A 15,233-nucleotide genomic window follows, 5' to 3' on the forward strand; every position below is an offset into this window, starting at 1 on the left:
GCTCTACCCCGTTTCATAGCGTGTCATTCTGAATAGCTGATTATAGCGAAGCCTTTTGAGAAGTCTGAGAGAAAATAATATGACCCTGGCTAATAAAGTGACATTGCATTGTGGGTTTCTTCCTGCTAACTTTACAATGTATATGGACTTGCCTTAGCAAGAAATTAGGTATTAGAACTTCTCATGTGCATGGTTAAACATGATGTCACTTTTGACACTGACTGAATGTGCCCCAGTTAACTGGGAGGTGGAGGGTGGGGTTGCTAAAGCTGTTCCAGTTACAGACTTTTTGATCATTAAGATAAATTGCTCATGAGCAGATGTTCCATGAGAAGTTCTCCAGAGCCAGGATAAGTATTCTGTATATTTTTTATGAATTATTAGATCGAGTGTTTGCAATGCATTAAATTTTAAGAAGTATCCCGAGTCTGATATAAATCATCTAGCCTCCTGCCTGGACTCTGCATAAAGTTTATCTTTCCTTAAACATACTTAAAATGCAGCTGGATTTTAGCTGAATTTTAGCTGGATTTTAGCTGGATTTAAGTGAAAGAGTTGCTTCAGAATGATGTACAGATAGCTAATTTTTAGTTAATATTCACAGAAATTTCCTACATCAATGATCTCCAGAGGTCGCTTCCAACTCTGCCCACTCTGTGATTCCGCAATTCTGTGTTCTATAGAGACAAACAATATTAAATGACTGAGCCTGTTTTATCTTAGGAACCTATAAGTATAGAGATCAAAAAGGAAAATAAAATGAATACATTTTTTCAACATAAATAAATGTACACACAAAAATGTCTGCAGGGATTATGTTGCCTTTTAGCAGTCAGACACAATGGACAAAGAAATTTAAAAATATAAAGCAATTAAGCAGTACATTTGCTGACATGCTGCATTAGCTACATGGCAGAAGTTTTAATTTAGCTTATTGTCATTTCATCTTTGCTATGCCTTTGAAATATATTAGCACTCCTTTACATGTTTTCTTAAGCCCTTGTCTAAAAAACTGAATGCAAATGAAGTGAAAGTAGGTACTTTGATCTTCAGGCTTACTGGAAAAAGAATTATACGCATTGTCATATCAGCATATGATTTCTTCTTGAATATACAGGCTTTGCTGATCCACAGACTGCAATATCAAACATATCTCAAAGTGGTTTGCATAATGCACTTCACATCTACATGAATGGCTCCATGTCCCAAGTACAAGGCTCTGCAAATGATCCTATCTTTGTACTACACCATGCTTTTGTTGACAGGTGAGTTTAATTCTTCTTAGTAAACCTAATTTATTCTGTGTTTTTACAGTGTGCTTTTCACCTATATTTCAAAACTGCAAATACTTCACATGCCTTTACATGCACAGTATTTTCAGACATGTAGAACTGAGCTTTGCTGTTATTCGAGAGCAACTGTCTTTCCTAACCTGTCGGTATGTTCACTGGATGAAATATAATTTGACAAGTTGACAAATGCATTCAGCTTTTATTACCAAAGTAAAAATAGTTCTTCAGTGATGTCATAGTGATTAATATATATGGATGTGTATGTCAGGAAGTTTGGACTAAAAGTGTGTGACTCATTTTAACACGACGATAATCAGTTGGAGCAATTCCCTTACATTCTAAATGTCAGTGCTGTTTTAATTTCTATTCCATAAGGAAAATCCAAGCATGCTATTCATAAATAAAGAAGAAAAAAAATGTATTTCAGTGTGACAAACAAAATTGTGACTGTCTCTTGATAAAAGAGTACAGCTGCAGAGAATGAAAGCAAACAGAAGGCTATAATGTTTATTAATAAGAAAGAGTAGGGGGAAATGGTTTTGCAAGAGAAGAGTGAAATTGCTGTTAAGGACAGAATTCCAAGATTTACTCGTGACCTTAAAAACTTCTGTGTCACTATAACACATGCAAATGGCTACAAAGAATTTACTATAGACTGTATTACACCACTGTGGTGACTAAAGAGCAATAAAAAGGAAGTTAGCTAAGCAAAGGAATGTAAAACCACACAAACAATACCCATTCTGGAGCAATTTATATATTCTTACCAATCTTCCCCTACTTTCCCACCATGTACTGACTGTGACTTAGCTAATGCAATGCTTAGAACAAACAAAATATTACCCTGTACAAACTTTTGGGACTCTCTCATAAGTTTGTATGCTCAGAAACCTGCTGGCTGAGACTCTGCCTGCAGCAGCAAGGCACTTATTCGGATGAAAACCAAAATGATTTTGGGTCACTAAGGCATGCAGCACAGGAGGGGTGCAGATTGCTACTTGCAGGCATCATCTTGCAGTGAAGTTTTCCAGTTTCACGCAGTTCACACTGAAACTCTTATATAAAACTTTACCTTATTTAACCAAAAAGCTAGTAGGTGTAAAAAGATAAATTTGAAGTCAGGCTTTTTCTTCTCAGTTTATCCATTTAATGAGCCTAATGGTTGTATTCTTCATACTTTACCCATACAGAAATAGGGCGCATCAAGTCTAAGCAGTTCACCCAGCCATCCATGGAATGGTTCCTTCAAAGGGTGATCCACCTGTCTTCTGATCCTAATACCGTAGGGTATAATTAGCCTTCTGGGGGTGTCAGTTTTGAAACTCTTTTCTTTGAAAAGCTTTTCTTCATAACTTTTTAAACATTAAACAGTATCGTTTAGCTGCAATATAGCATATCCACCCATGCACTGTTTGACAGGATGGATGCACAAGGTTTCAGGTGTGGTTACAAATTTTGAGTTTGGTGCCTGGAAATTAGCTTTCCAATATCTAGGCTATGAAAAAATGGATCAATTGAATATTCAGAGAAAAGGAACGCAGAAGAGAAAGCATTAAAAGCTCCACCATATCAAAAGAAACATTTTTCTTAAGACATTCACACTTCTATAAGACCTACTCATCTCCTAGCTCCCACTCATTGCAGGGCTTAAGTAGCACCTTGGTCTTCATGGTGACCCCTCCCACAGAGGAATTTCAGTCACAGTCATGACGAACCCCTGGAAACACTTCTCATAACTGTAGTTACTATCCATTTTAGAAGGCAAAACTATTTGTGAAAGATAACATCATTAAATCCTACTACTGTTGTGGAAATAAATCACTGCACAGGCACTGTGGGGGCAATACAGATATCCATGATGCAACCTCATCCCATCTGTTGGCAGAAAGGATATTGCCAGTGCTCTGCAGCTGCTGTGTGTATGGGCTTTAGTACACACAGATGTAAAAACTGATGATAATGCTGCCTTTTGTATAAGTGACAGAAATGCATTAGCATGATCAGGGTTACTTAGCAGCCTTATCCATGACAGATTAATCATGCTTTTACTTATAATTAATAAGTGACTGATAGGTACATACAGTACATTTAAAAAAACCCCGTTCCTCTCCTACATAGACTTTAAATCTGAAGGGCTGAGAAGTTCTTTTCTGAGGCAAGCAAGAACACAAAGAATAGAGGAAACAGGAGAAATAGTCTCCACAGCAGCAGAAACAATTTTTTTAATTATAATTATTTTTGGTCCTTATCAACTTTTCTCATTTGAGCAGAACACTTTTGAGCTGATTGCTATCACTATCTTGGGCCAAAGGGCTTTAAACTAACTTTTTAACTACATTTTCTGCAAGGACAGCATCTCTTCCAGGCCTTGGCAGAAGACACGGAGAGTTGTGAGACGGGGGTTTACTGGCAAAGGCTGTAAAAAGACTGGACACAAGCACCACAGGTCTGCTGGTTCTTGCAAAGGCAGGGAACAGCTGTGTGTCATGAAACCAAGAATGGTCCAGTGCTTTGAGCATCCAAGGAAGACCCAAAAGAGGGACGCCTCACTCCACTGCCAGTTCCTTGGGTGAAACAGAGCATGTAGTTTGCTCTCCCAAATGCACACCTCCTGGAGATGTGTTTCCTTCCCGTTGATTTCAACAAGACTTCTGAGGAGCTGTTGATCTGAGCTTCAGCTAACCCATCTGTAAAGTGGGTGATATTAGATGCCTACGTAACACGGACACTGTCAGGGTAAATGCATTAACGACTGTCAAATGCTCAGTTACGACCATAATAGGAGTGATAGAAGTAAGGCAATAGATCATTGGAACTGATTTTACATAGAAACATATGGTACAGAGGAGGATAAACAAGTGTATACGGAGTTTGCTGACAGGTGTGAGCCAAATGTTAGGAACTGCTTTCCAAACCAAGCAACAGTCAGCCTCCGATCTGTTATCCTCCAGCTTTTCCTCCTGGGGCTGATGCACAAAATGGGGAAAGGATGGACAGAGCAGCAGTACAGTTGAGATTTTTCAGGTGAAAAGCAAAGCATTTGCTTACAAATGTTTTTTTGTGTTTTTTTTAAGGTAATTTCCTTTCAGCAGTGCAGAAGTATGAAAGTACCGAGGCAACAACTTTCTTAGCAATGATAAATCAGGCTCCTTGCCTTCTTACTTGCTAGCTAGAAGACCTCGGTGTTTGGTAAAAGCAGGTGACCACACTTGAAAATTATTAATTACTAATTGAGTGGCTCAAAAAAAAAATTATGCAACAAAATACACATTCAGCAAATATGAGAGCTTTTTTAGCTCTCTGAAGTATTTCTTTTAATTGCAAATCTCTTTGCTATTCAGATATGCTCTACAGTCAGCACAAGGGAATAACAAGGGAGGAGTCAACCCACTCAAGCTGGAAGGAGCAGCTGCACAAGCAGTGAAAGCAAGGGCCCACAATCCCACTTGAACTCACTAGGGTGTTTTCTGTGCTTTGAAAAGGAACTCCTTCCTCTGTCCTGACTCTTTCAGACCCTCCATGCCTATAACCTCATAGTGCCTTCATCTGTTCTCCCTGCACTTCTGTCCCTTGAATGTTTCTTCCATCTTTCTTCTTATTTCTTCTGTACATCTCCTCTTTTTGACTTCCACATCGCACTCCAACAATTCCCCTTGCAAACTGCAAGAAAAACTAAATAGCAGTCAGGAAAATAAGCTGCCATTAAATATCTCCATACTACATTATACCTGTACAGGATGAGGAGCAGCTGAGGGAACTGGGGGTGCTCAGCCTGGAGAGGAGGGGGCTGAGGGGGGACCTTATCGCTCTCTACAGCTGCCTGGCAGGAGGCTGTGGGCAGGTGGGGGTCGGTCTCTTCTCCCAGGTAACAAGGGATAGGACAAGAAGAAATGGCTTCAAGTTGCACCAGGGGAGATTTAGATTGGATATTAGGAAAAATTTCTTCCCTGAAAGTGTTGTCAAGAATTGGAAGAGGCTGTTGAGGGAAGTGGTTGAGTCACCATCCCTGGAGGTTTTTAAAACACATGTAGCTGTGGTGCTTAGGGACATGGTTTAGTGCTGGACTTGGCAGTCCTGGGTTAATGGCTGGATTCAGTGATCCTAAGGTCTTTTCCAACCTAAACAGTTAGTTGATTCTGTGATTCTAATTTAGAACCAATTTTCTAAAGACATACCATAGGGTGTAGGATTTCAATCTCTTGCATTTCTAAAGTCTGGTCTTGTTAGAATACGTGTACAGCTAGAGCCAGGTTGTCAGTTGTGGTGATGTCACCACTACAGGACCTTTTTCTCCAGCCTTCATGAGAACCACACAGCTCAGAATAGTGCTGCAACTGTCATTCCATTAACCCAATGCTCTGCCCAGGTATTCCTCTCTGTTCATACCCTCCTCCAATTCCTTTGTTCTCTGTCACATCAGATGAACTGCTGGTCTCTGTTTTCAAGGCTGTTCACTGCCCATCCCCAAGTCATTCCTTATTCATTCTTAAGGAACTCACTCACCCCTCCAATAAGTTCATTATATGTATCTCTATCGTACATCTGTTTGGCATTCACACAAGTCCCTCCGTACTCCTCCTAGCTGGGCATTGTTCACCCTACACATCCACAGATTCAGTCACTGTTCTTCCCTTCAACATGACACTTACAAAAAACAGTAAACCGAAACCTTCACTTAGTGGGTGGACTATTGCCATCCCACTATATGTTTGCCTACTTCTCTTCCCATCTGTTTGTATCTCTCTGTTGTCCCTTGTCCTGTGTGTACATTATAATCTCTGGCATTAAGGGATTGCCTAATTGTGCTGGTCTGTGCAGTGCCTGTCATATTCTTAGCCTCTGACTGTGAGTCTTAGATATTAAAGCCACAGGTGATAGCAACTGCTTTACTTGCAATCATCTGACATGCCAACGGCATCAGACAGTCAGACAACCCTACGCTGATCTTGTTGCTTCAGTTACTCTTTTGCTTGCTATCACACAGGACTAAATTCTTGCAGCAAAGAGACAAAACCTCCAGGGCTGGGGATGTGTGCATGTGTATTTGTGTGTGTGTACATGCACTCTGCTAAAAGTAATCCAAATCAAGCATAAAGTCACATAGGGAATGGACACACTCTCATTTACAGATACTTTTCATACATGCATACTTCCAAGCAGGTGCGGAAGAAACTCTCCTACGCATCAGCTTCAGAGCCCAGTGAAAATGTCACAGATTCTGCCTAATCAAGGCAAATGTCTTCATGCTGTTCAGCAACATCAGCTGCCATGGACTCCTCTGCAGGATGCTAAAATAACCTCTTCTGCTTCAGTGGCAGGATGGAGCTGGGAGCTTTAGGAAATGCCAGACTCTGGCTTATCTGAAGATCTAACAATAAAATGTTCTTTATCACATTGCTTATCAGTAAAGTGTTAAATTGGAAAACATGTATGGAGCAATCTGTTAAAGAATATATTAGAACCCAAAATCTACACATCCTAATTTTCATGCCACCAATGTCCCATTCTCTAAGCCAACTGTATGGACACTTTCAGTACCTGTGGACTTCATATACTCACTTTCATGCCAGTCCCTTCTTTCACTCAAAAAAAACCCCCAAAAAACCAAAAACAAACCAAAAAAACCCCACCCTTAACATTATGTCAAAAATGATTTTGTTGGAAAATACTTTAACAAGAGGAAATTTGATTTTCACTCCCAGGAGATGTCAAAATAAAAGCTTCTTATTTTTACTCTGTTTTTGAAACAGAACATTTTCATTTTCTCTTTAAATGTCATCTCAGTTTTTTTAAACCAAAAAATGGCACGAGAAAAACCAAGTTGTTCTCTTGTTTTGAAATGTTGACAGGAAACAAGAACTTTTTTTAGCAGTTAAGAACTATTTGCTTCAAGAATTTGGAACATTTGGAGATAAAATATTCAAAAAGAAACATTATAAATTCTTGTAAGGCAATACTAGGTTTCCAGACTTGTTTAATACATGAAATAACAGTCATTCCTTATCCTGCACTGTCTCCAATGGGAGAAAACACAGAGAAAGCATGAGCCCAAGGAATTATTTTCCACATTTGGTGTATGGAAACTTAGAGACAACAAAACAAGTGACTTAAACACAGCTGAGATGCAGATTGTAATAAAATGATATATCAACTAATAATAAAGCGGTGTAAAAATGGAGGAATCACTGCAAAAACATTAAGTGCATGATTAATTTTCTTCCTTGATATGGGCACAGCAAGACTCTTACTGCTTTCTGTTTGCAAAAAAATGATGACACAGCCTAAAAGCTATATTTTTCTGGAGCCGAATGCACCATGGCTTGGAGCCACGTGAAATCTGTTAGACAAAGGTAGTTCAGGAGGTTGCAATTAGCAATATACCTCCTCCCACAGTAAGAGTATAACCCACAGTAATTCTGTATTGTGTCAGCTCAGGATCTTACAATCTGTGCCCAGCACTGTATCCTCCCAAACACCTGTGTAAAGGCAGCAGGTGAGGTAAAGTCACCTCCACAATTGCCCCTGGTACAAAGGTGAAACACAGTTAAAGTTCTTCCACTCAGTGAAACCATGGACATCACTGAGCTACTGCTGTGCCCAGGGGTAAGCAAGTACAGCTTTTATGAGCGAAGCCCCTGGAATTTCCTCCTGGCCTAGGGATGTTTTGCACCATTTCCAGAACAGAGCTGAGATGGTGTTTGGCAGGACAGCCCCTAATGCTCCCAAATACTACCTTACCTCCTAAAAGCTTTTGCACTTTGTTGATATATCCTTTGATATCTGACAGCTGGGTGAAATCTCATGGAAGCTGGTGGGTGTTACAGTCATTTCTTACTCAGGATACATGTTCATAACCTCTAGGTTGCCTTTTAGAATTAAACGTCTGGATTATAAAGTGTTATTGCAGGAAGGAAAAAAAAAAAAAAGAACTGAGTTCATGGTGTGGCAGACATTGGAGTGGTGGGATGGAATCAGTGGGAGCTGGATGGTTTCAGTGGGACTGTACGCATATGTTGAACACATGCAATATGGATAAGGAGGGGAAAAAACACTTCAGAGGCAGACAGGGATGGCAGCAGGAAGCCAAGGACAGCCGGAGAAGCACTTAAATGTGATCATTGTGTAGCAGCAGCACAATATCCAAAGAAGTCCTGATAAACCATTTTGTCTGTAGTGCGATGAGTAGAGAGGCACACTGTGTAGGAGATTACCCTGGTCCTCCCCTCCCAGAGAGCCCCCCTGTCCCATGGCACCTGGGTGAGTGAGGACATCAGCACTGGAGCTGATGACCTGCTCACACCTGGCTGCCTGACTCCACATAGCCCTGCATCAGAGCCACAGCCGGTGGAGCTGCCGGGTTCTCCCTCGAAGGAACCCCACCTTCAGCTTTGTTTAAGCTGTGCTTTTCTTGAACTGCATTGCACACATCTCCTTTTGAGCCCCCCTTATAGTCAGTAAGAATGTAGTCAGTTACAGTCTAGTGACCAGCTCAGATGCAAGTATCTCTGCTGAGGCACACTTCTGTCTCTTGATCAGATGAGTCCGCTCAAAAGACTTCTTTATATCTCTGTATAACACTTGGCACAGAGGGTTTGTTTAAACTCAAGTTCAGAAATTACCATAATGCCAGCAGCCACAATACGTGTAATGCTTAAGGTGTACGACCCCATTACTTGTGTGTGTAACAACACCGGGCCTGGAAAAGTTACGTCCCCACCTCCCAAGCTGCTGGGGCAATTAATTACATTTTTGGAATGCATCCTGGGTGGCAGTTGCCTCTTCTCCCTGTCTTGAGTGTATTACATGACTCCTACTGGGAAGAGAGCCCTGATCAGCATACACACCCACATCCCACCAGCAGGCTCCAGCTCTCACCCTTCTCTGATGCTTAACAAAATCACCACATTACCAGCAGCTGCTATGCTGGAAGCCACCATGTCACAGAAACCAGCTGTTTTACCAGGAGGGGCAATAGAGGAAGAAAACTGCTTTCCAGCAGAGCGCTTCATATGAGGGTGGTCAAGAATTACTTTGGTCACAAGCTTTATGGGCACATGCAAACTCCTACAACAAGCATGAGGTACAGAGCAGATCAGTACTGAAGGGGTGGGAAACTCAAGCACAGAAAATTTTAGAAATTAAAGCAGGGAAGGATTCATTTTAATTTTGCTTCCCATTAAGGATGTCTACAAAAGTGCAGGAGGACACACACTCCCTCTGTTACCACAAACCCTCATTTGGCCCTGAACCAGAGTTTCTAACCTTCTCCTCTTAACCTCTCAGTCTTAGTAGCATGTTAACCAGAGCTACTCAGCTTGTTTGATGGAGCTGACTCACTCGAAGTGGGCTCAGTATGTGGGTAGAGTGAGTTCACATCTACTGCAAAATACCACATAAATATATCCACGGAAAACAGAGTGTAAGTGGGGTGTTGCCGAGAAACACAGATCCCCAGTATCTCTCATTCGATATCCCTGTGTCTGGGGCTGAAAGGCAAATCATACACCAAGATACTGGAGCTGGACTCCAACATCTATTTCAGTAAGCCTGGGCAATTCCTGCTACTGCAATTGCAAAGCACCCAAAGAAAGGAACAGCTCCGGAGGGTCACACCACAGGTCTGTCCAGCCTATACCATGGCTAGAGTGGTGGCCAGAAGACAAAGCAAAGGAGTATAGGTTTAGAGCAACCCTCCTCCAGAAGACCTCCCTGCTTTGCCCATCGGACAGACAGAGACTGAGTCTATATAGTACACTTGAGGTTGCATATGGGTCTAAAGTAACCCTCTCTCTTAAATAAGTCCTCTGGCAATCCAAAAATAGACCATACAGGATCAGCGGCAGAAATAAGGACAATGAACAGGCTCTGAAGATAAATGTTCTTTTTTATCAATTAACCATACATAAAATCTATAGTGCTGCTGATCACCTTGATTGACGGGAACAGCAACAAGAAGGTTAAACAGACATCTTCTGGATTACATGTGAAATACAGTAGCTGGCCATCTCACCCACCATGTTACTCTTTAGGCTAGATGTTTGTAATGACCCATTCTGCTCTCAAAAATCAGTAATATAGGAGGTTCAGTTCAAATAGTTCCATTTAAAGTGCATGTTTCATATCACTCTTACTGCAAGATTTTAGTTCAGCCAACGCAGTTACAGAATGGATCACTTTGTACACTACATATTATGCAAGCAATTAGTATTTTTTTTAAAAGGAAAGGTTACTTTGTCCTGAAACTTTGCAAGAACCACATGCTTAGTCTTCACCTAGTCTCTTAATGCTGGAGGAGGAGAAAGCTCTCTGTGACACAGCGATCAAGACAAGCTCTGATGCAGACAGCTAGCACAGTGTTGAATTTCCTTCCTGCAGCTCTTCTGCAATAATAGCTGATGTAACTGTTCAAATTGTAAAAAATCACAGGAAAACATGGTACTTTTCTCACCCACATGTAGCTACCTTCTATTCATCAAAAGAAATTATCACTTTGCTACCGTAGATGTGATTTATATATTACATGCCCTTGTGAACTTCAATAACGACAATCTTTCAGTCTCAAAAGAATTGAATTACAGAGCACAGGAGTGAGTTACATAGAGTCAGTCCAGCTACCTCCACAGCAGTCCATTTTAATCTGCTTGTTATCTTTGTCTTCAGGGGAAATTAGTTATTAAACTTCGGAGCAGCTGGCATTTGTACTATCGCTTACTTCAAGTGATGTTTTTCTGTAGCTGCAAACCATGGCAAAGATGAACCTGAGAAAGTTAACATGGGATATACATTCCAGAAAATGTTAACTTATTTCTTCCCATGCAACACACAGTTGCATTTATATTTCCTTATTTACAAAGCACACAGGACACAGCATCATGTATTTTCTACATCTCAGGTTTTGCAGTGTTGGACACAATTGGAGACCTAAATCTGAATGAGAAACAAATGTTTCTAGCCAAACATTGCCCTAGTTTGACAGCAAGAAGTGAAACAATACACATGGTGACAGCTATTTTAAGGAATAAGAATTTCTCTCCTCCACTTAAGAAGAGTCATTGCCGACTTTCATTGGTGTAAAACAGAGTCTGGCTTCACTAAGAAAAGTGATAGAGTTTAGATCAGGTATCTGACCGAATCTCAGTCCAGGTAAGCCTCACCTAAACTCCTAGTTTCTTTCCAGCAGAGGTGGAGAATAAGCTTCTGCAGGAGTTCGCTTGCTTTGTCAATAACAGGGTTACAATAAGGCATTACCTAGTCCTGCACTAGAGAATACTGACATTCCTCTGCAGATTCCTACACTATTTCCAACACACAGCTCCTGCCTTTAGCATCGTGAGCAATGTGTCATGCTCAGCTTATCCATTATCTCCCTCTCCAGTAGGAATAAAGCTCTTTATGTTGTAATCCATCAGCAACTGATCAAATGTAAGCTGGTCTCAGCACTTGTTGGTTCATTCTACCTAATTTTCTGAGAAGGCAGAAAATAAGAATATTTCTGTGAGGTTCATCGACTGGGAAAGTGCCCAGCATGTTAGGCTTTGTGGTACCGGAGCCATGCCCCAGACTTATATGCAATGGGGTGAAGCCCCAAGTAGCTATATGGGTTTCCTGGGAAGAGTTAGGCATAAGAAATCGGCACAGCAAATGTGGAATAGAAACACAGGACTTCCGCAGCTCTCTCTGAGAGAGGAGCAGCATTTAGGTCTACACCACCAGCAGCAATGTCTCCTCAGGGTTGTTTTATCTGAATCCTCTGCAGGACTAGGACGCCTGAGCAGCTGTTTTCTCCCAACAGAGGCTTGAGGAGCTGCTGCCTTTGTTATTCTAGAAGAGAAACACTTGGAGCACTACGTTATTGGAGCAATGACTGGAAGCTATGTAGCCCTCTGCACCCAAATGAGCGTGTTAAGCAGCAATGAGAGATCCAGCTGCATCTTCTCCAAATGGCTATGGATACTCAAATTGGTTTTACAGTCCCAGTTTGTGCAGTGCCATAAACGAGAACAAAGGAGATGGAAGGAAGTACAGATGTCTGTAGTGGGATGGGAAAGCAGAGCAGTGCCAAGATCCTCAGGCACCACATGGCTCCCCATCTCTGGTGGTACTTTGTAACGGGTGGGAAGGTGTCAGTATTGTGCACGTTGTTACGCCTTATCCAGAGAACGGTCCTTTAGGAGGCAGCCTGCAGCCAATATCAATCTGGCTGGATACGTAAAGAGCTTCATGTTATCTGCACGTTGCCCCTCAGTGTTGCAGGTGGTCTATTCCACCGTGGTCCACTAAAACAAACAAACTTTGCTTCAGAAGTAACCAAAGGGAGTTGGAGTAAAAGGAAACAATACAGTAGGCCAGATCTTTCCTGAAAATGAATTTTCATATTTCAGAGACATATGATTGATCTATATGGGAATATATGCTTCAAGAAAAAAATCAGAAGCACAACACTATAAAGAGGAACAGCTCCACTGGGCTAAAAACATGTCTTTTTTTTGGTCTGTTTTGTTCAAGCCTGTGTTTAAAGTGTTAGGAGTTGACAAATCTAGAAGCCCAAACAGCCATAGCTCTGCATTCCTGGGTCCAACCAGTAGTGAGGTTGAGCATGTATTCCCTGTAGATGTATACACACAGAGTAGTTATATATGTGTATGTGCTTGATCAGCTACACAGATCAACATAAGAAATACAGCACTCACACAAATTCCAACAGCACTAACAACTTCATCCTTTTGCCTTCTTCAGATGACCAGGATGAAAGCCTGTTATGGAAAGTAGGCATACATATATACAGATATATACATACACAGTCTAGATTCCCTAGTAGCTGGCCTTAGACACCCAGTCTACCCATTAACTGCCCCTGGATCCCCTGATCTCCCAGTTGCCTCACCCACAGGCAGACACACATGCACAAACGTGTCTCTCTGGCAGCTGGTCTGGGGAACTGGCAGGGAAGTAATTTGACAGTGGTACTGCAAGGGTTTGTGGAAGAGGCACCGTGCCCAAGGATGCTTGCTGCGTGCTTCAAATTGATGGTGGAAGGCTGGATGTTCCCCAGCTCCTGAGGCCAGACACAGAGTGAGAACTGGAACCCAGGGCAGTATGCAGCAGTGATTCAAAGTCGGGGAGACATAGCCTCAGAGACCTTGGATGGGTTTCTCACAGTAATTGAGGGCAGCGTCTTAATTTTTAATCAGACACTTGCATTATGACCAGTGTGATTTGTTTACAACTTTCCTGAGAGTCTCTGTAGTGTCTTTAGCCAACTTAAAACACGAAGAAAAAGCAAAAGGACACTGCAATATAACCGCATACATTGGCAAACAGTACAGTGCCTTGACTTTACAACCTCAGCATCAGCAGCTCTTCCAGGGCTAAAGCACCGATGTTTCTCCCAAATGCTTGGGATGGGAATTACCTGAGGTGACTTTGTAATACCGGCTACCTAGTGCCAACTTTTAAAGTGATGACTACTGTGTAATCACAGTCCTTGGACTAGCACTTCAGCTTCCCTCAATTTGTTTCCTTTTCCCTTTATTTCCAAATGCAAATACATGTTCCTTGCCAGATCTCTTCTACGCAATGTCAGATCTCATGATACTGAAACAAATTGTATAAATGACCTCTAAGCATCAATGTTCTGTTTTCCTTCTGCCATGGTCAGTCTAATCTAGCCTCAGTCTCACAACTGTAGAATGAAAGTCTCTGTGTCAAATCTGGCACAAACTAGTGCATGGCTTCAGATCTGGATGCAATAAATTTATTAGTGGCTTACAAAGTTGCCTTTTAGTAGCTGAGCCGTTAGTATGGTGTGCGGGCTTAGCTGAGGCATGGATTTATGAGGCTACTGAGAAACAAAAGGCACAGTTTCACTCTTGCTTTCAGTCAGCTTAACAAGGCACATAGGTTAACCAGAAGAAACAGTTCTGCTCACCAATTAATGCTACTCAGAGGTGCTCACCTCTGTTCCTCCCTTGTGCTGGTACTGGCCATCACGCAGAAGCATAATGAATAGGTCCGTGACTTTATTTCACCTCAGCTATCCCAGAACAAATGAAAACAAATGAGATGTGTTGGTTTTGGGTTTTTTTTGAACCAAAGCAGTTCCTTAATCTTGGTTGTGGCATGGTTGTACAAATGCTTACAAGGGAAGTGAGGACAGGAAGGTAGGAGGCAGAAGGAAAGCAAGATTGTGTCCTCTGTAGTGGTATGGACCCAGAGTGACCTCAAATCTTCACCATAAGGGGACTGCAGTCCTCCCACTGGGGACACCTGCAGTGTCACTCATGTTCCTGGTTGTGTGGCAGAGGAATTCATATAGGGGTACTGAATCCTTTTCTTTCCCCATCCCCTCTCTCCAGCTGTCCTTAATTGCAAGGTAAAACACACTGGATTAAACTTCTCCAGGGAAATTTTCCTGAAGGGCCAGTTAGGTGTACACTATGTGTCAGTGTCTCTGTGGTGGCTCAATATGAGGAGATCTTTAATAACAGATAATTAAGGTCTAGTTTCTCCTCTTCCACTGTAATTGCTTAAGTGTAGCTCTGCTTACAACTGTGGAGGCACACTGTTGGGAAATGGCTCTTAGGAAAGATGCTTTCCAAAACGATAAAGAAAATGCCTACTTTTATTTTGTTACTATACTTTTTTTAGGTTTCAAGATTTCTTTCCTGTGAGCAGCATCTTTCAGAGTACACAACACTATCTGGAGCAGTATGAAGTTATCCAGCCTATATTCAGTGGTGCTCTTACACTCTGCCTGGTATTTCCCACTGGCAACATAAACTCATTTATTTCTTGACTCATCCTTTCATTAGCTATAATACCATTGCATATATTATTCATAGAATAATATGAATTCAGAAATATATATTGGTGGCCTTTTTTTAATCATCCTCAAATCAATCTTCTTTTTCCCCCCACTCTTTAAACCAAGGATTTTATTTT

The 15,233-nt window shown here is 41.5% G+C and overlaps 1 protein-coding gene across 1 annotated transcript in view; it reads left to right on the forward strand.

Annotated features, from left to right (window-relative positions):
- Positions 1-15,233, forward strand: part of TYR (tyrosinase) — a 61,873-nt gene that overhangs the window by 24,211 nt on the left and 22,429 nt on the right. Inside the window, exon 3 of the mRNA XM_080375148.1 lies at positions 1,118-1,265. Coding sequence (XP_080231274.1) covers positions 1,118-1,265 — 148 coding nt within the window. The remainder of the gene's footprint in view (positions 1-1,117; positions 1,266-15,233) is intronic.

The sequence above is a fragment of the Falco punctatus genome, assembly GCF_963210335.1.
Source record: "Falco punctatus genome assembly, chromosome: 2".
Classification (NCBI taxonomy): Eukaryota; Metazoa; Chordata; class Aves; order Falconiformes; family Falconidae; genus Falco; species Falco punctatus.